This window comes from Lolium rigidum, chromosome 7, assembly GCF_022539505.1.
Source record: "Lolium rigidum isolate FL_2022 chromosome 7, APGP_CSIRO_Lrig_0.1, whole genome shotgun sequence".
NCBI classification, from domain to species: Eukaryota; Viridiplantae; Streptophyta; class Magnoliopsida; order Poales; family Poaceae; genus Lolium; species Lolium rigidum.
In genome coordinates this window covers 303,873,258-303,892,872 of record NC_061514.1, presented here as the reverse complement: position 1 = coordinate 303,892,872, position 19,615 = coordinate 303,873,258, and the positions used below count along the sequence as shown (strand labels likewise).

The window sequence follows — 19,615 nt, the reverse complement described above, 5'->3', positions numbered from 1 at the left end:
GGTCGGAGTCCACCCCGAAATCTATGGGAATAATGGGGCCGGCGTGGACCCAGGGTCGGAGTTTGCAGCAACGGGTGGGTGTTCGAGGTAGCGGAGGAACATGATTGGCTAGACCTTATACCGGGCCTCACTCCATAGGAAGTGTGGACGAGCTCGCGGCTCGGTTGGCACCAAGGTTAAGATCTCTTATGGGTAAAGCAACACACCTCTCGCAGAGTGTAAAGAACCGTGACTCTGTCACTCCCTGTTCCGGGATATGGAAGCTGCGAACGCGGCCGGAAAGGAGCTCCATGAAGTTCTAGTAAACCGGTGAAGGCTGATGGACATAGTTCTTCGAATAAAAGCAACCTTTTGAAGAAATGATTATGAAAACTTGCATTGGTATTAGACTTTCTGGTCTAATGTTGTAGCTAGTGCATTAAACACCTCTTTCCTATAATGAACTTGTTGAGTACGCTCGTACTCATCCCACTCTTAAATCCCCTGCTTAGATATGGAAGCATCGAAGGAGGATCTATAGTGCAACTCGAAGGCCGAGGAATCAACAACTACTTCAAGAGACAGGAACCTGTCAGAAGAGTCAGATACCACATCCAACAAGGAGAAAACCTAGTTTAGCCATAGAAGGGAACTAGCTTCCTAAACCTAGCTCCTATTTAGCTAGAATCTATTCATAGCCTCTATGGCTAGTTAAATACTCTTCAAATAGAGTTCGTGATAAGACTAGACTACGAGTCGTTCTTCTGGAGTTTATTTGCAGTTTTACCTCATTGTAAAGTAGGAGGATATGATGATCTTATGTAACAGAGTCAGTGTTGTAATTCCATAGACATGCCTTGGACCCGCATATGTTTCTGTTGTACCACTCTGAGCGATGTAATACTAGTGGAACAGTGTTTCATTGGTGTTATGTCAGACTTGCATACTACACCATGCAGTGGTATGCCGGGTCACCACAGTTTGATAGACTCAAATTTACTCCTACACTTTCGAGTAAGTCAGATACCTGTTTTTCTGACGAGGATGATGAGGAAGCGTACACCGTCTCAGACGGCCAGCTTCGAGAGGTATCAAAGGTCGGTCTAGATGATAACGCTCTGGGATCTTGTATTGAGTTACAAGCGGCTGAGCATAAATCCAGACTTTCCTCCATTAAACGTTATGCATGGCCTAATAAGAAGGCTAAGGTGACTAAATCTCCAATTGTTTCCAAACGAATGGCATGTTTGAGAATAGCAGAGGTCCGAAATACTTGGCTAAACACTTACACCTCACTGAAAGCATTAGGGAACATGTTTTAGATTTTGTTGCTATCTCCGAGACGGGCAAACTGAATTATTCAACAAGTTTTCTAAATCGCCGGTCAGGCGGGGAAGACTTTGCTTGGGTATCCTGCTCACCTCGGGGGCGTTCTGGTGGCTTATTAGTTGGTATCCTAACTACGACTTTGGAAATTTTGGATAATTCCGGAGGTGACTTTCATATTAAGCTTCACATCCGAAAAAAATCCGATAATTTCATATGGAGTTTGGTGTCTGTCTATGAAGCTGCCCAGGATGCTCATAAGCCTGCTTTTCTCTAGGAGTTGGTTAATCTAGCGAAGGACAATCTACACCCTATCATTATAGGAGGGGATTTTAATTTGCTTACCCTCATGAGAAGAGTAGGGGCAAATATGACACCCACTGGCCTTTCTTATTCAACGCTGTTATTGACAGTCTAGATTTGAGAGAGGTAACAATGGGCGGGAGACAATTCACTTGGGAGAATGGTTTCCCTGAGCCTACTTACGAGAAATTGGATCGTGTATTGATGGACTCAGACTGGAGATTTAAATTCCCTCTAGTATCAGTACGGGTTCTTCCTCGAATTGAAGCTTTATCAGATCACGCCCCAATTCTGTTATCTACTGGAACGCCATTGCCATCATAGATGTCCGTTCAAATTTGAACTTGGCTGGCTTAATCGGGATGACTTTTCGGATAAGGTTCAATTTATTTGGGACAAACCTGTTGCTGGGAACACCCCAATCCAAAGGTGGAATAATAAATTAGGCTCCATGCGTAGATACCTTGGAAGGTGGGCTAGGCAAATGTCGGGGCAGCTCAAACAAGAGAAACTCACTCTATCATCAGATATTGATGCATTAGAGGCACTTGCTGAGGTACGTCCACTGACGACGCATGAGATTTAAATTAAAAGTCAATACAATGCTAAGTTGGTCGTCTTACTTCGTGAGGAGGAACTCAAATGGTACCAGAGGTCTATATCCCAGTTCTTGTTACAAGGAGATTCGAATACGAGATACCTTCATAGTGTTGCCAATGGCCGACATAGAAAGAAACTCATTCACTCTCTTGTTCAAGATGAGGCACTGATCGAAGGTCAGGAGCAATTAAAGTCCTATATTACTTCTTACTATAAATTCCTTTTTGGTGCTCCGGAGGAATGAGATGTATCCATGGATGAATCCAGGATTGATGATATTCCTCAAGTGTCTGTTGAAGAAAACGCCATTCTTACCTCCCCTTATTCCGAGGAGGAGATAAGAATAGCGGTCTTTCATATGGAACACAACAAGGCGTCAAGGCCGGATGGTTTCCCGGCTGAGTTCTACCAGACTTTTTGGGACATTATCAAGACTGATATATTGGATCAGTTTGCCGAATTACATAAGGGGCAACTGGATCTGTTCCGTATCAATTTTGGTGAAATTATTCTTCTACCAAAGGTTACTGACGCGGAACGGATCCAGCAATATAGACCTATATGCCTTCTAAATGTTTGTTTCAAAATTTTCACAAAAATTGCTACCATTCGGCTTAATTCAGTGGCAGATAACATGGTGCGTCCTTCTCATACTGCTTTTATGCAAGGTAGAAACATCCTAGATGGCGTGGTCACCTTACATGAGACAATTCATGAGATGCACCGTAAAAAGTTGAATGGGGTAATACTCAAGATCGACTTTGAAAAAGCCTATGATAAAGTCAAGTGGTCTTTTCTTCAACAAACCCTAAGGATGAAAGGTTTTTCTGAGGAATGGCGTGCTCTTATTAATAACTTTGTTTTTGATGGTAGTGTTGCCATTAAGGTCAATGATGACATTGGTAAATACTTCCAACTAGAAAAGGCTTGAGGCAAGGTGATCCCCTATCTTCAATGTTATTTAACATTGTGGCGGATATACTTGCATTTATAATAGAGCGTGCTAAGGTCGATGGTCAAATTGAAGGTGTAGTCCCCCACTTAGTTGATGGCGGCTTATCCATTCTTCAGTACGCTGATGACACAATTCTATTTATGGATCGTGACTTGGAAAAGGCGCGAAACCTGAAATTAATTCTTTCAGCATTCGAGCAGTTATCCGGTCTTAAGATTAATTTCCATAAAAGTGATTTTTTTTTGTTTCGGTGAAGCCGTCGATGAAGCCAACTTATATGCTGAATTATTTGGCTGTGGGATTGGTTGTTTTCAAATTAGCTACCTAGGTATTCCAATACACTATCGAAGACTCACTTTGGCTGAATGGAAAATTGTTGAAGAAAGACTTCAAAAACGTCTTACTAGTTGGAAAAGAAAATTACTATCCCTTGGTGGAAGATTAGTTCTCATTAATTCGATACTCACAAATATGGTATTGTATATGATTTCTTTCTTCCAGTTACCGAAAGGAGTCTTGCATAGATCTGACTATTTCCGATCAAGATTCTTTTGGCAAGGGGATAGTGAAAAGAAAAAGTACCGGTTAACTAAATGGAGTGTTGTATGCCGTTCAAAAATCTAGGTGGACTTGTTGTTCATGATCTTGAAGTTAAGAACAAGACTTTGCTTGGTAAATGGCTAGCGAGGTTGTTAACGGAGGGTGGGGTATGGCAACAACTATTGCGGAAAAAGTATGTTGGCTCAAAGGCGATCTCTCAGGTTCTTTGGAAACCAGGAGATTCACATTTTTGGGCTGGCATCATGGCAACTAAGAAGCATATTTTCCCATTTGGTTCTTTCTCCATTAAGAATGGGGTGGGGATACGGTTTTGGGAGGATCGTTGGTTGGGAACAACCACTCTTCGTGAACAGTATCCAGATTTGTACAGTATTGTTCGTCATAAAGGGGATACCTTGCAGAAGGTGATGGAATCTTCTCCCCCATCTATGACATTCAGGCGTCATCTTGTCGGTCCCCGGCTAGATTCTTGGAATGAACTGCTTCAGCGGTTAGGTTCAATCCAGCTGGTTCAGGGGACGGATGAATTCCGTTGGAGTCTCACCAAAAATGGTATATTTTCGGTCAGCTCCATGTACAAAGAATTATGCCTATCTACACAACCGATTCTAATAAATACATATGGAAGATGAAGATACCTCTCAAAACAAAGGTCTTTGTATGGTATCTTCATCGAGGTGTGATTCTTACTAAAGACAACCTTGTAAAGTGCAACTGGTAAGGTTGTACGAAATGTGTGTTCTGTCACGAAGAAGAGATAATAAAATACCTTTTCTTCAACTGTCGAGTTGCTAGATCTATATGGTCAATCATTCAGATAGGTTCTACTTTATACCCTCCCGTAGCATTGCAAACATTTTTGGCAATTGGCTAAATGGGGTGGATTTTAGGTACAAAATGATTATCAGAGTGAGAGCGATTGCGGTTGCATGGTCGCTTTGGCTATGTAGAAATGACAAGGTTTTAATGACAAACATTCTTCTCTTATGCAGGTCATCTACCGGTTTACGGCTTTGCTTCGTTCATGGTCGCCACTTCAGCGTTTGGAGGATCGCGACCTCTTTATGGAGGTGTCTACACGATTGGAGAACACGGCCACAGAGTTTATTTTCCAACATGGGTGACTGCATAGTCGGAAGATTGAAGCCAACGAAGCGTCATAGTAGTTGGTTTTTTTATTATTTTTTGTATCTCATGTCGATGGATTCTAGACTACTGAACGGCTGGGTGCATCCTGGTTATGCAGAGGCTGGGTGTAATGCTTAAAACTTCTTGAGTAATAAAGTGCTCCTTATCGAAAAAATGCAGCCGGCTGCGACGATGTAGAAGTAGGGAATGTACTGGCGGAGGAGGGAGGAAAGGATATGGGCGGAGGTCTAACACGAGGTGGAGGTCAGCGATGGAGGAGATCTGATGGTGAGCACGATGGCGTCATACAGTGGTGATTCTCGTGTAGGTTATACTTTTTTCCCCATGTGGTCAAAGAACACCAAGGTTGTATGCTCTGGTTAAGAGTTGCAGAGCTACTTGATGAGCATGGAAACTGGAAAACAGAGCTAATCCAGAGAACCTTCCGACCCATTGACACCGAGGCAATCCTCAAGATCAAGGCCTCACGACATGGGGACGAAGATACACTAGCATGGCACAACCTGAGAAATCTGGATTTTTCTCTATACGCAGTGCGTACCGTTTGGCCCTGTCAATGCAGCCGGAGCAGTGCTCATTCACTACTTCGAGTTCTATGCCAGAAAGGAAGGATCCTTGTTGGAAGAAAATTTGGAGCTCTTCAGTTCCTCCAAAGGTGAAAATATTTGCTTGGAAGGCCGCCTCCAATGCTCTAGCGACGGAGGAGAACAGGGGTCGACGTCAAATGCTTGTGACAGGCTATTGCAGGATATGTAACAGAGAAGTAGAGGATGTTGCCCACGCGTTATTCAAATGTCCGCATGCATACAGATTATGGGAGAAAATGAGAGAGGTGTGGTATTTGCCGCGCGACTCGGATCTCCATCTACATCCGTATTCTTGGTTTAAATCAGTATTATCAAATATACCGGTTGAGATGGTTGACCACTTGCTGCTTGTTACTTGGAGAGCGTGGCATGCTAGAAATGAGGCGACTCATGATAAACCCCTACCTTCAGTTGAAGGCTCTATGAGATTTCTATGCAGTTATATTAAATTGGTTAGAGATGCTCATTCTCTTACGGTTGAAGCTATGATCAAAGGAAAGCAACCAATGGTGCAGTCACATGTGCGTTGTGAGCCTGTGAAATCTGCTATTACTCCGGGCAAACCATGGTATTGTCCACCTCCAGGCTGGGCTAAATTATCCATCGATGGATCCTTCCATTCAGGGGATAGTGAGGGAGGCACCAGAATGATCTTGCGTGACGAGAAGGGCTGTATCATTTATTCTGCTTGCAGATGGTTGCCTAGATGTGATGATCCGTTTGAAGCTGAACTACAAGCGTGTATCGAGGGGGTGCAGCTGGCCTTGGAAAATTGCCAGTTGCCGGTTATCGTTGAAACTGATTGCATCTCGTTGGTGTCAGCAACCAAGAAGTTACTCGAGGATCGTTCTATCTATAGAAATCTTTTTTTAGAGCTTAGTCGTTTACTTGGTCAAAGTGTGGAGTGTTATTTTGTAAAAGTGGAGCGTTCGCAGGTTAGGGCTAGTCATTGTCTTGCAAATTTTGCGAGGACAGAACACCAAACTATGGTGTGGTTGGGTTCGGGTCCTGACGTTTTGTTGCAGGATCTGGAACTTACACACTCTGTAATCCCACCTGCTTAATGAAATCCTCTTTTACCCACAAAAAAAAGGTTTCTAAATGTGTTTTGGTACTAATATCCATCGTCTCTTTGTAGACTGCTGGTATTGGTACTCTTGCTGTTGATGAGAAGGTGTCTCTGCCGGTGGGTGAAGATCTACTTCCGACTGGTGAGAAGATGGCGCAGGAAGGTAGCTATCTTGATAATGAAATATTTTACCTATTTAGATCTGCCTGCTTGCAATTTCTTATTGAGACTATGATGGCAACAACTCTGTGTGTACCAACTCGTTGGTACTTCAAGTGCAGAGTGTTATAGCAAGCGTCTTTTTTCCCACAAGAGTGACTCAAAGGTTTATATCGAACTCTCGGGGAATTGGTCTACTTCTCCTTTTCTAACAACTTGCAAAATGAAATTCTTACCTTGTGTCCCCAACTTCACCGTGTAGTTGTCAAGCACAAGGTTTCATATTAGTAATAGGAAATACAAGTATATCTTAAAGTAAAGTAAAATAAAGAACCTAAGCAAAGTAAATAAAAACAATAAATGGATAATGGTTTTTGGGTTTTGTGTGTATGTGGAAAAAGTATTTTTGGTTTTTTCGGATGAATAACTGTGGTAAATGTAGAGTGTGGTAATAGTGTTGGAAAGGTGTTTCTAATGATTTAAAATGAACATGGGTTCATGGCTTCACTTGTCTACTCTCTTTTCAAGTTGTAGTGGACACAAACAATTCATCACTGACATAATATTTGTGGAACTTCAATATGTGTCACTACAAACAATTCGCTAGTTCATAACGATTTTAGTTCGTCAGCGAATGTGCAAAATCCGTCATAGAGACGTGTTGCTGATGGTTTGTACGACCGTGGCGAACCTCGCGTCACAGATGGACCGCCTGACGGTTAGGGAAGTGCATCATAGATCCATGGCGACTTTGTGCTGGCCTAGAACCCACCAGGCCCGCTCCGCTGTGACACCTTTGTCCGTCGCGGATTGGCTTGTGGTATAGAGCAGGCAACAGATTGACACAGGGACATCTAAAGCAACCATGGGCTGCAATTGGGCAAAAGGGATGGAAAGAAAGTTAACCATGATGGATTCTTAGTATTATTTTTTGAAACATTTGGTTTTGTGTTTATTTGAAAGTACAAATATATTGTCATGCTATTTGCAAGAACCTAGACATCCTAATGTTATGTCTAATGTCAATCCAACAATGAATGACCTGCAACGACTAAGAATGTATTCGTGAGAATCACTTCTTCAAAAGGTGGATTTATTCTTTGAAGAACTTCATATTCCTAGATTTAGAGCGTCCCCCAAAGCGTCCCCCAAACCGCGCCGGATTGAGCGTTTGGGGGACGTGTTTTGTTCGTGCCGCCTTTGGGGGACGTCGCTCCCCAGCCGCGTCCCCCAAACGCCTCCCCCAAACATTTAAAATACTTTTTTTGATATTTTTATTTCAATTTCCACAAACTAATACATAATTTGGAACGTGGTTTACACGAAGATACATTTTGGAACATGGTTTTCCACAAACTAATACATAGTTTGAACCGTCGTGGACATAAATATAAAATTTTGCAAAGAAACTAAACCTAACTAGGCCGTGCATCGAAGGTTTCCTGTGTTCGCTGCTAAGAAAGAACACTCGAGGGCACACCCGAGTCACCTAAACTCGGAAAATCCAGCGGGAGGATGGTGCCCTTGTTGGTTCTACCGATGAGGCGAACATCCAGAAACTTCCGTGCACGTGTTCGCTGCGAAGAAACAACACTCAGTCGTCCTCCTCGTCGGTGTTGTCACCGTGGTAGTCCCGGCGGCAGCGCGTCTCATCGAAGACCTTGATGCTCATGTCCCTGTCGCCGAAGTAGGAGAACAGGAGGATGAAGCCGGCTTCGAGGCTGTGTTGCCGCGCAAACTTCTCCCAGCCGATGTTGAGGTACATCTTGCTGCGAGCGTCGTAGATCACGTCGACGATCCACCGGTAGTAGCCGCACGCAGCCTCCCGCAGATGCATCGTGCGCGGGCGGTCGTCGCCGGCGACGTAGTCGGCGAAGGAGTCCGGCAGCCTCTGGATGCCGCGCGGGTCGCCCTTGAGGACGAGGACGAACTCGAACAGCACGTCCGGCTCCACGTCCATCTCCGACGATGAAGCCGACGGCGTGGGAGCCGACGGCGAGCGTTCACCTCTGCCGCGGCCACGACCACGACCACGGCCGCGAGGTCGGCCTCCGCCTCTACCAGACATAGCGTCGAGTCTTTTTGAGATGGTGGCGGCTAGGGTTTGGGAGAGAGGCGCTAGGGTTTGTGTGTGAGAAGGACGATGGGAGGCGGCCCTTTTATAGGCCGGAGGGAGGCGGAGGAGCGGTGGCGCTCATTAACGCCGGCACGCAGAGCTAGGCGCGACGGGACGCGTCGCTGCGGCTCTGCGGGAACTGCACCGTCGCTGCGGGAACTGCACCGTCGCTGCGCGCCAATAACTTCCGTCGTGAGGTAGGCGACGGTTAGGTTAAAATTTATTGAGCCGCTGACGAGTCAGCCCCGCCACTTCCCGCCTCGCTTTTCGGTGTGTCCGGCCTCCCCGGTGCGTTCCCTGTGGGACGGGGACGGGCTCGGGACGCCGGACACCGTATCGGGGCGCGCCGGACAAAAATGAGCTTTGGGGGAAGCGGCTGGAATTCATTTTTTGTCCGGCGCGCCCCAAATCCCTTTGGGGACGCTTTGGGGGACGCGGCTGGAGATGCTCTTAATATGCCGGATGAAGGAATGGCAAATTTTGAAGAACAATATTATGCCGGATGAGTAAGTGACAATTTTTGGGGCTGTAATTTGATATTAATGGGTGGGCGATCTGTGACCCAAAGTGTTACCTTCTCCTATATTTATTTACTCCTTCCCTCCAATGAACAATGTCGAAAATTTATCAAAATTTAAATGTATCTAACTGTAGATATATCTAAATTTAGAATTTTTTTTAGATAATTTTCATGGGATGGGGGGTACTATTTATACATATTTCTAGCTTTATTGTTTTGCACAATTTTTCTACCATTTCGATGCTCATAAAATCAGTCGCTACATGGTTTCGCAGCAACCCACGAGGCATCATCCAGTATCTAAACGAGCATCACCAGAGCCAAGAGTATATACCTTATGGCTTCCTCGCCACCTTCTCTCCTACGCCAAATTGCGAAGCTTGGCAGGCGCCGTACACCAGGAGCAAAGAAGACATGGTGATCTCGGTCGGCAGTCACCGCCGCTCTATACGCGATGCCGTGCTTGGCGGGCGCCGCGAGCTGTACAAGCCCCTCCGCTGCGCCTTCTACGACGGCGACGCGGGAGGCGGGATTCCCAGCGACGGCCTCGCCGCCGCGCTCTCCGAAACCACTGGGAGCGTATCCCTCTTCGGGACCGACGGCGGGAAGAAGGCGAGGAACGTGCTCATCCTGATGAGCGACACCGGTGGCGGCCACCGCGCCTCCGCCGAGGCCCTCCGCGACGCCTTCCGTCTCGAGTACGGCGACGCCTACCAGGTCCGCCCCTTGCATGCCCCCCATCCATCCTTAATCCTTTCCTCTCCCAAGTCCCAAGTTACGGCTTCAATTTCGTTGTCAATATTTCAGCTTAGTGCAGGTGTTCGTCAGGGACATCAATGTTGGTTCTGCCAAATCTGATTTGCTTAGAGCAGGTGTTCGTCAGGGATTTGGGGAAAGAGTACGGCGGCTGGCCGCTGAACGACATGGAGCGGTCGTACAAGTTCATGATCCGCCATGTCCGGCTCTGGAAGGTGGCCTTCCATGGTACCGCTCCGCGCTGGGTTCACGGCATGTATCTCGCCGCACTGGCCTACTTCTACGCCAAGTACGAACCCCAGCACGGTGGATTAATTCAACATTGACAATGCACGACCAGATTGTGCCCGTTGTTATTGTTGATAATTTGTTTCCATTTCAGTGAGGTGGTGGCCGGGATCATGAAGTACAAGCCGGACGTGATCATCAGCGTACACCCCCTCATGCAGCACATCCCACTATGGGTGCTCAAGTGGCAGAGCCTCCAGGCCAAGATTCCGTTCTTCACTGTCATCACCGACCTCAACACATGCCACCCAACATGGTAACCTCCCGGCCTCCCGGCATGGTGCAGATTGGGGCGTCCATTGTTTTTCCAACTCTTGATTGATCAGGAGATGGAGTCGTCTGAACTTGACAGGTTCCACCAGGGCGTGACAAGGTGCTACTGCCCCTCGGCCGAGGTGGCTAAGAGGGCACTCATCCGAGGGCTCCAGCCATCCCAAATCCGTGTGTACGGCCTGCCGATCAGGCCGTCCTTCTGCCGCGCCGTGCTCGACAAGGTCGGTCAGTGAGCTTCGCATGCTTGCATTGCCTGGGCCATTAGCTCAACTAGCCAGGTTTGGTTGACAGGAAGAACTGAGGGAAGAACTTGATATGCACCCTGAACTACCTGCCGTTCTGCTGATGGGAGGCGGCGAGGGGATGGGTCCAGTGGAGGAGACAGCAATGGCCCTCGGCGAAGAGCTCTACGATCACCGGAGACGCCGGCCGGTCGGGCAGATCGTGGTCGTATGTGGCCGGAACCAGGCGCTGTGGTCCACCCTGCAGTGCCTGACGTGGAAGGTCCCGGTCAAGGTACCATTTCATATGCCGAATCTTTATTTTTTGAGAGCTTGCATATGCCGAATCTAGCGAGGGTGATGCCTACTTAGATGCGCATTTCAGGTGGATGCTCCCCATCACACTATACAGTATACACTTTGGTGCCGACTGACCTTTCGAGTGTCTTGTCTTCAGATTAGGCGGTTCGAAAAGCAGATGGAGAAATGGATGGGCGCTTGTGATTGCATCATCACTAAGGTTTCTTCCCTCTTGCCAATAAGCTTTCCATCTCAATTTTTTCTTTTCTTTTGGCTGTTGATTAATTGGAAAGGAATTTACCTGATGGAGTTATGTCGTATTTGTACAGGCTGGTCCTGGTACAATTGCAGAAGCCTTGATCAGAGGGCTTCCAGTTATTCTCAATGACTTCATCCCTGGACAGGTCTATATATGCTTTGTGCCACTATTATTTATATAGAGTTGCCCGATTATAAGATTCCTATTAAAAGGGATTTATTTACTAGAACTAGACACTTTGACAATCTGAACTAGCTCAATTATCGGTGCTGATTACTTTGCTATTAGGTAGGTCATCCGAGAGTGACAACTTGTTGCTATTGTCACTAACTAGTGATCCACTCACACAGATCTTACCAACTACTAGTATGTCTCTAGCTATAGCTCGCACTTCCTTTTATCATTAAGGAAGTCGGGAACTAGATATCAAATGGAACTGAATATCCGCACTTCCTTTTATCATTCAGGAAGTTGGAAACGTGCCTTACGTCGTCAACAACGGCGCCGGCTTGTTCTGCAACGACCCAAGGGAAGCTGCAAGACAAGTTGCCCGATGGTTCAGCACGGAAGCCGAAGACCTCAAGATGTACTCACACAACGCGCTCAAGCTAGCGCAGCCGGAAGCAGTGTTCGACATCATCAAGGACATCCACAAGCTCCAGCAGCAACCTGCTGCTTTAACCCGGGTCCCCTACTCCTTGACCTCATCATTCTCATACCATATATGAATGCGAGGAACCTTTTACAGAATAATCTCTGTCAAGTGGATATGCCTTCAGACTTCGCGAGTGCTCGGCTGCCTGCTCAACCTGTATATATAGGATTCGCATTCTTTCGCCTTGGACTAGCTAGTTGTACGTTCATATATGTCAATGTAATAAGTTAATCCCAAGTTAATTCATAGGAAAAGTAAATTGTGGCATCTTGTAGTTTCAATGATCTTTCTATAGAAGGCCTATATAACTCTGTAGCTAACTGGATGGGCCACATATGTTGGCCTTTGTATTGGACTATTTGGTAAGTAATGTGAAAATCTATTTCATTTCTTTTATCGAATTTCGTAGGTATTATCTCAGAAAGTAACTTTTTTAGTGCTGCTCCATCGCTCGATAGTGGGATGTTAAGAAGTACTCATCTCGGAGGCAGATGATAGGATGTAATCGTCTGATATGACATGATGAGTGGGCTCTCCGCCTCCCCCTACCCCATTGCCCGACACCCCAACTATCGTTTGTAGGCCGAACTAAAGATTCATATCGTCAAGCGCGGAGACGATAAGGGTATAAAGTTCCGATACAGCCTGCCTTATGGACGATGCTCCCCAAGTGGGCCCATGACCAGGAGCCAAAGCAATACAAGAAAAGGTGAAGTTATGTGTTATTACGTATAAATCTCAAGAACTACATCCATCCAAGCAAGGCACCACATCCATGGAGAGGAAGCTATGAAAAATAAGAAGAGTAAGAAGAAGGAACAAAATGTGCCTATACCGGAGTCACAACGACGGAGTCTCCGCCTCACAACACAAGAGTCTCCGCCTCTAAGGGAGTCTCCACCTCGAGGAATTCCGACTTAGTGATGAAAGTTGGGTAAACGACAAAGATGAACCCGGAGATTTGAGTCCATATATTCTATCTGGAGTCTCCGACCTAAGTGCTAGGATCAGAGTCTCGGCGTACTACACCGGAATCTCTGGTCTAAGTGAATGTCCTGCATGCATGGAAACTGGGCAAGGCCCATAAAACCCCAAAAATTTCTCTTTTAATACCCAAGCTACCCCTATTTCATCGTTGGCTATATATATGCCCCTACCCTCACTTGTAAACCTTCGAATGAGATCACATTAGACTTGAGCATGTGCTCTTACCACCCACTTGGGAAACCAAGACCCATCTCCTTCGATTGAATCTATTGAGTTGTATCCCAAACCCTTTTTATGAATTTGGTCTCTCTCTCTCTCTCTCTTGTGGCTATTCTAGTATAGTGCTTGCTCACTCCCGCGGTCCGGATTCTACTTAAGTTTCTACTCACTCTCTCTCTCTCTCCAAGAGTGATTCTATCGAGTTCTTACCCATCTCTCAATTCAGTAGTACTATCGTGTGGTCTCTCCTCAAGTGATTTTAATGGGGTGATGGTTCTGGGTAGGGTTGCAAACGGTGTGTCGCATAAGCCTGCAAACTGCTCTGAATGTATGCCCTCCTTAAAATTACAAAGGCTAGTTTAGATCATCCCTCATAAGCGCCGCTTTATATCCCTAGCTCCAGGTCACTGAGAGCAAAAAGCTGGATTTGTATCGGCTATTTGAGTTTATTTGCTTTCCTCTATGTGTGTTCTTCGTCTAGTTTTTTGTGTGTGCGCGCGCACATATCCGTGAGCTCTGGCCAACCCTATGATTCACCCTCATCATATGGTATCAAGATCCTTAGGTTGCCACAGATTTGTCAACGTTGAGCTCCCCTAATTCCAACAATTTTTTATTTGAGGAATCACAGAAAAAAGTCCCAAATTATTTTGCATTGATTTCTTAAACTATTGAATTGTTTTTGGTTTCCATCCATTGATTTGTGTTCATATGTGTTGATTTAACTTCATTTGCGACAATTTGGCCAATTTACGAGGAATATTAGATCATTAAGCCCGGATTCCCACCTTTTGCAAGAATAGGAAAATCCCGAGCCGGAATCTCTGGCCCCTAGAAGCCTAGTCTCCGCCCCAAGTATGTAGAGCCTCTAGCCCAAAAGTACGGAATATCCAACCTACTTCACTTGATTGCCTCATTTTCTTTTGGCTAACTCCTTTGTGTTCGGAACTTTTCTTCCCGGTGATTCCTTTTCTACAAGAAAGCGTACGCAACATATCCGTAACGATCACGAATGTTGGGTCGTGTATATATATAGTAAAAAATGCCTCTACACGAACCACTCAAGATCTATCTATGAAGATGCATGAACAAGATTGTATCTTGGCTGAAACTCAAAAAGAAAATTGTGAAAGAGTTCGATGAAGATTCTAAATGCGGTGGTCTCCGTAGCTAGACGTATCCCTTCAAGCCGCAAGGATTACTCCTTGTCACTCCTAGGATCAAAGGGTTGATCCCTCTACTGGCATCGACGCATACATGATTCTATCCATCGGCGTTCAGCCATCCAGGATGTCACGCTAATGGCAAGAGTGGTGCAGCCTTATGATCGACATCTATGTGGAGAAGCTCCATGAGATAGAGAGAGAGAGAGAGAGAGAGAGAGAGAGAGAGAGAGAGAGAGAGAGAGAGAGAGAGAGAGAGAAATAGAGAGAAAGAGAGAGAGGCCTTTAATCACGAGAATGGGATGGCCTCGAGGGAAGGGCTTCGCTCTTTATATAGAAGGAGGGGGAGGGAGGGGATCAACTTGAAGAGGAGGCCGCCTTGGGAATTGTTTGTTCTTTAGTAGTGCTTGGTGGTCGTGGGGTTTATACCGCCGGCCCATAGGCCACAACGGCTGTGGCGCAGTCACCACCCACAGCCTGTGGGATCTTCCTATAATTTTTCACCTCAAAAGTTTATTGGAGTTTATGCACGAGTTGGTCATATTGGAATTTTCGTGGAAAAGATAAGCCCAGCTCAGTGCTTCGGGTAAGTTTTGACTACCGCTTGAGGTAACGTAAAAGTACCGCACTACCTACTGCAGACCTTTCCATTTGTAATGTTAGAGCGGTCCTAGTGATCGGTACCAGTAGTGATAGCGGAACTACCATTATTGGTACCGGTACTACCGGGCATGCTAGAATTGCTAAACAAGAAATGCAATAACTGAAGATTGGGAACTCCGATTGGGATGAAACCAATTTTGTTGGAAAGAGGAAGACAAGAGCTATCCCTACAAAGGAGGATGATTTTCTATGGAACAAAAGGGGGATGATTTTCTGTGGAAACAAGAGGTGCAACCTCTCAATATGGTAAACCGGGAAAATCATCCAACTCGAACACGCAACATGAGATGCATCCGGAATCCATTTCCGATGAGTTAGAGCTTGTCATGAGAATGAACACAAGCTCTAAAACATCTCATGGATAAGAACTAATAACAACCAAGAAATACGATGCAATGCATGCAATGTTTGAGCTCTCTCCGATGATGCGACCATCTATCCTACCGAGCACACACCTTGACCTTGCGCGTTCCACTCGAGCCGGCACGCTCCGTCTTCATACCTCTTCAACCTTGTACATGCCACCGTCTTCTTGCAACATACACGCCATCGTCTTTATCCATCTTCTACACCGTCTTCATCCCTCTTCATCTTCTATACCGTCTCCTTCCTTCTTCGACACCGTCTTCTTCGTCGAACTCGATCTTCATCATCTTGCAACCTTAAGACCAACATATGGCTCAAGCATTGCCTATGGACACTACCTAAGAGAGAGTCTCAATACAACCATTAGTCTGTAGGGATTGTCATCAATTACCAAAACCACACATGGGGGCTCCATGTCCTTTCAGCCGGCAGGGGCACCGGCACTATCGTATGGGGCGCGGCGGCACAACATCCTCCATTTGGGGGAGCTGCTCCCACACTGGCGCGCCCCATACGACAACCCCAATAGATTATTTGAATTGAAAACTGAAGTTTGAGCCAACACACGGCAACCAAATTCTAATAGGTTTTTGAATATGATGTTTGGGACAACATACGACCACCGAATCGTTGTCTCCGGCTGCAAAAAGAAACTTCAGCTTCCAAGCCAACTGATCAGATGAACGGGGTCAGGGGCGGCTCAACCTCGACGACTGCCTCATCGTCGGCGAGCCCCGGCGGCAGAATCGTCGCTGCAACAGGATCCACGGTCGCCGGGGGAGGCATGAACATCGACGGTGCCGGCGGAGACATGAATGTGGAGGGTGCCGTTGGAGATATGAACGTCGAAGGTGCCCGGGGAGACGCCGACGCAACTCGCGCCGCCAGCACCTCTTGGCCAATGCGCTCGTGGTACATCTCGTGCCACGCCCGCGCCAACAGGTCCATCTTCTCCATGTCGGTGATGTCTACGGGTGCTTCTATTCTTGTAGACAGTGTTGGGCCTCCAAGAGCAGAGGTTTGTAGAACAGCAGCAAGGTTCCCTTAAGTGGATCACCCAAGGTTTATCGATCTCAGGGAGGAAGAGGTCAAAGATATCCCTCTCAAGCAACCCTGCAACCACAAAGCAAGAAGTCTCTTGTGTCCCCAACACACCTAATAGGTGCACTAGTTCGGCGAAGAGATAGTGAAATACAGGTGGTATGAATAAATATAAGCGGTAGCAACGGCACCGAGAAAAGTGCTTTGCTTGTCCGGGACTGGTGTGTGGTTGATGGTAATAATATTGCAGGAAGTATAGATGCGAGTAAAACGAGTAAACAAACAGCGATAGCAGATATTTAGGAACAAGGCCTAGGGATCATACTTTCACTAGTGGACACTCTCAACTTTGATCACATAACAGAATAAATAAATAGATGCTAGACTCTACACTCTCTTGTTGGATGATGAACACCACTAATCGTGTAGGATTACACGAACCCTCAATGCCGGAGTTAACAAGCTCCACAATATTCAATGTTCATGTTTAAATAACCTTAGAGTGCATGACAGATCAACATAACCAAACCAAGTACTAACATAGCATGCACTCTGTCACCTTCACACTACGAAAGGAGGCATAGATCACATCAATACCATCATAGCAATAGTTAACTTCATAATCTACAAGAGATCACAATCATAGCCTACGCCAAGTACTACCGATGCACACACTCGTCACCATTACACCGTGCAGGAGGAATAAACTACTTTAATAACATCACTAGAGTAGCACACGGATATATTGTGATACAAAACACATTGCAATCATAAAGAGATATAAATAAGCACTTCACTATGCCATTCATAACGGTGAATAAGTATTCCGTGAAATATAGCCTAAGAGACCCACACGGTGCACACACTTGTCACCTTTACACACGTGGGACAAGGAGTCTCCGGAGATCACATAAGTAAAATCCACTTGACTAGCATAATGACATCTAGATTACAAGCATCATCATATGAATCTCAATCATGTAAGGCAGCTCATGAGATTATTGTATTGAAGCACATAGGAGAGAGATGAACCACATAGCTACCGGTACGGTCCCGAGCCTCGATGGAGAACTACTCCCTCCTCATGGGAGACAGCAGCGTTGATGAAGATGGCGGTGGTGTCGATGGAGGAGCCTTCCGGGGGCACTTCCCCATCCCGGCAGCGTGCCGGAACAGAGACTCCTGTCCCCCAGATCTTGGCTTCGCGATGGCTGCGGCTCTGGAAGGTTTTCTCTGGTTTCGTCGAACGTGGTAGGGTTTTCGCGACGGAGACCTTAAGTAGGCGGAAGGGCAACGCGGGGGGCCACACCAGGGCCCCACACACCAGGGCCGCGCGGCCAGGGCCTGGGCCGCGCCGCCCTGTTGTGGCGGCGCCTCGTGGCCCCACTTCCTTTCCCCCTCGGTCTTCTGGAAGCTTCGTGCAAAAATAGGACCCTGGGCGTTGATTTCGTCCAATTCCGAGAATATTTCCTTACTAGGATTTCTGAAACCAAAAACAGCAGAAAACGAGAACTGGCACTTCGGCATCTCGTCAATAGGTTAGTGCCGGAAAATGCATAAATATGACATAAAGTATGCATAAAACATGTAGATATCATCAATAATGTGGCATGGAACATAAGAAATTATCGATACATCGGAGACGTATCAGTCGGCCATCAAGATCTTGGATTCTTGAGACATCTTGGCCAACGACAGCTGCGTCGCTTCGTTGGTGGCCTTCATGGCAGCGGCGTGAGCTTCCATCTTCGCCGTCTCCACCGTCTCCGTCTCCAACTTGATCTTCATGTCTTGCTTGTCGAGGATTTCCTTCCACAGGACGGTGGCCCTCTCAGCCGCTTCCTTATTCTCCACCGAGAATGAGGTTATCATCTTCTCGAGGGAGGCTTCCATGGCGGCCAATACCGGCGCCGCATTCCTCTCGGCCTTGGCCTTCTTGTTGCCAATGGGGCGCCTGGTGGAGGCGCCGACTGGATCGACCGGCCCTTCTACCCTGTCCTTGTTTAGAGTGAGACAGAGGTCGTCCCATTTCTTGCAACCTTGGAGCTTGTTGAAGCAATGCATGAAGGGGAAGTCTTTGTCCTCATTTTTGAACTTTTACATCTCGAGGGCGTTGAGCATCTAACAATACATGATGCAAAACAAGATGGATCATCTAATACATACACTATAATGCATTATGAACAAGATGGATCATCTAATGGGCGTAGATCATACCCAATCCACCATCGTCTTACCGCTCTCCTTCCGGTTCTTAATCTTCTCATAGTAGCCATGAAACTTGCTACACGCCGCCTTGATCATGTTCCAATGGAGAGGGATCCCTCGTTCTGGTTCATGTTGATGGTGGCGTACTCACCATAGTTCTTCTTCTCGTTGAAGGAATCGAGGATGCGCTTGTAGTACTTGCCTCCGGTTTGGTTGGCGCCGTGATGGGGTGATGACCCACAAGTATAGGGGATCGCAACAGTCTTCGCGGGAAGTAAAACCCAATTTATTGATTCGACACAAGGGGAGACAAAGAATACTTGAAAGCCTTAACAGCGGAGTTGTCAATTCAGCTGCACCTGGAAACGAGACTTGCTCGCAAGAGTTTATCAGTAGGTAACAGCTTTATAGCAGTAGCGATAGTGAAATAACAGCAGCAGAGTAACGAGAGACAGCAGTAGTGATTATAGTAAACAGCAGGATTAAAATATTGTAGGCACGGGGACGGATAACGAGGCGTTGCATGGATGAGAGAAACTCATGTAACAATCAAGCGGGGCATTTGCGAGATAATAATAAAACGGTGTCCAAGTACAAAGCAATCAATAGGCATGTGTTCCAATTATAGTCGTACGTGCTCGCAATGAGAAACTTGCACAACATCTTTTGTCCTACCAGCCGGTGGCAGCCGGGCCTCAAGGGAATCTACTCGGATATTAAGGTACTCCTTTTAATAGAGTACCGGAGCAAAGCATTAACACTCCGTGAACACATGTGATCCTCACATCACTACCATCCCCTCCAGTTGTCCCGATTTCTGTCACTTCGGGGCCATTGGTTCCGGACAGCGACATGTGTATACAACTTGCAGTTAAGACCATAAACAATGAAT

The 19,615-nt window shown here is 46.4% G+C and overlaps 1 protein-coding gene across 1 annotated transcript; it reads left to right on the top strand.

Moving 5' to 3' along the window:
- The first annotated feature begins 9,738 nt into the window (after nt 1–9,738).
- On the top strand, nt 9,739–12,149 carry LOC124678127 (probable monogalactosyldiacylglycerol synthase 2, chloroplastic). The gene is made up of 8 exons (XM_047214051.1): nt 9,739–10,041; nt 10,197–10,369; nt 10,463–10,624; nt 10,721–10,862; nt 10,933–11,157; nt 11,320–11,382; nt 11,492–11,566; nt 11,889–12,149. Exons 1-8 carry the CDS (start codon nt 9,739–9,741, stop codon nt 12,147–12,149), a joined length of 1,404 nt encoding a protein of 467 aa, XP_047070007.1.
- The last annotated feature ends 7,466 nt before the right edge of the window (nt 12,150–19,615 follow it).